We start from the raw sequence: 1,702 nt of genomic DNA on the forward strand, positions 1-1,702 counted from the left end.
TATATATATATATACACAAAACTATTACTAATGTCTCCATCCCATATTTACCGGTATATGATATAATGGGAGTACCGGCACTTATTTTTTTTTCCACTTAAAGCACTGTTGGAAAGTATTTTTGAAATGTTAAATAAATGCTCTTCTTGAAAGATGAAATCTTTTGACTTTGCAGAACTGATGTAGGTTTCTGCCCTGTCACACTGTAAGTATTTAACTTCTGCCCACTTCTGAACATGTTGTGAACAAATGACTCAAACAGGTTATATATTTAATTAGCAGGTGTGACAGGGCCTTAAGATTTGTTATATTATGTGATGGTTTGCCATAGCTAAGATCATGTCTTGTATTGTTTCTGAATCACTGTCAAAGTTCAGTAAAATTCATTTAACACTTCACATTTGAACCAAAAAAAAGCAGCATGGAGATAAACCTTTTGTGTGAAAACATATTTTAAGATTTGTGATATTTTAGCAGACTCCATCCATCCAACCCTTTACCTGCTCCCATCTTTCAGGGATTTTAACATATTTATTTTGAAAGTTCTGAATGACTTGATCACTTTGTGTTTCTTCTGTTGTGAAGCTGTACCTGAGCACTCGAAGAGGAGCGTGGATCCTTAACAGAGTGGGAGAGAAAGGKATACCTCTGGACCTGATTTTTAACCGGGTGCTGGAAATGCTCCAAAGATATCTTCCCTTTGGATTTCTCTGTTCACTGGGAGAGAACTGGCTCAACCAAAGATTTGACCATGCTCTGTACAATCTAAAGCCAAAGCACAGGTACTGTAATAAATCAGCTCTTTWTAAGTGATACCAGGTCATTTCACATCTTCCTAAAGGAGACTTCATGCTTTATATTTGTGCACATGTGACTGCGTAGAGCTGTGATCAGAAAGTGATACCATCTTATCATGGATGTTCTGTTAATCCAGGGTGTTTGGTTTAAATGAACCGTTCTTTCCCTGAATGATTCACAGCTCATAACTACGATGCATGATGTTTGTTATTCCATCTACTTTGTGTAATGCAGAAGTCCTGCAGCATGATTCCACCACCACCATGCTTCACAGTTGGTTCAGTGGTCTTTGCTTTGTAGCTCTCACCTCGGCTTACTTCTGGCTGAATGTCTCGCCCGTTTGTCTCGTCCTATCATAAAATGTTCCTCGAAGGCACTCAGTTTGTTCGTGGAGCTTTTGGAGCAGACGCTCTGTCGGTCCATGTTGATGTAAACTCTGGTGGTCCACCAGTTCTCAGCTCATGGTAGGCCTGAGCCTCCGTGACACATTTGAACCAGTGGTGGATGCTGGTCTTTCAACAAGAGGAAGCTCAGTTTCAGCCTACATAATAAAACTTGTCGGTTTATAAATTCTACCCTCCGTTCCTTTTCAAGAAAATGATCTGTGACCCTGTCACAGATCATTTTTTTAGTTTATGGTATTTATTCATTTCATTTTTAAAAACAAAACATTACATACAACAAAACAATAAAAAAATGAAAGGCAGCAGAAGAAGAAAAATATCTTATGATATCTTTTGCTATTTACAAAAAATATTAATTTCAAACAATAAACCAAATAATAAAACAAAACTAAAAAAATAAACTCCACAAACAGCGACTCATACAAATACAAATTAAACAATTTCATATTTCTTTAACATATTTGGTTTGATTTTTTTAAACAAATTAATTGATCCAATGC

At 36.5% G+C, this 1,702-nt stretch overlaps 1 protein-coding gene across 1 annotated transcript in view; it reads left to right on the top strand.

Annotated features, from left to right (window-relative positions):
• LOC106534446 (dimethylaniline monooxygenase [N-oxide-forming] 5) overlaps positions 1–1,702 on the top strand; it is a 15,252-nt gene that overhangs the window by 6,203 nt on the left and 7,347 nt on the right. Inside the window, exon 6 of the mRNA XM_014031077.1 lies at positions 586–782. Coding sequence (XP_013886531.1) covers positions 586–782 — 197 coding nt within the window. The remainder of the gene's footprint in view (positions 1–585; positions 783–1,702) is intronic.

The sequence above is a fragment of the Austrofundulus limnaeus genome, unplaced genomic scaffold (assembly GCF_001266775.1).
Source record: "Austrofundulus limnaeus strain Quisiro unplaced genomic scaffold, Austrofundulus_limnaeus-1.0 Scaffold1173, whole genome shotgun sequence".
NCBI lineage: Eukaryota > Metazoa > Chordata > Actinopteri > Cyprinodontiformes > Rivulidae > Austrofundulus > Austrofundulus limnaeus.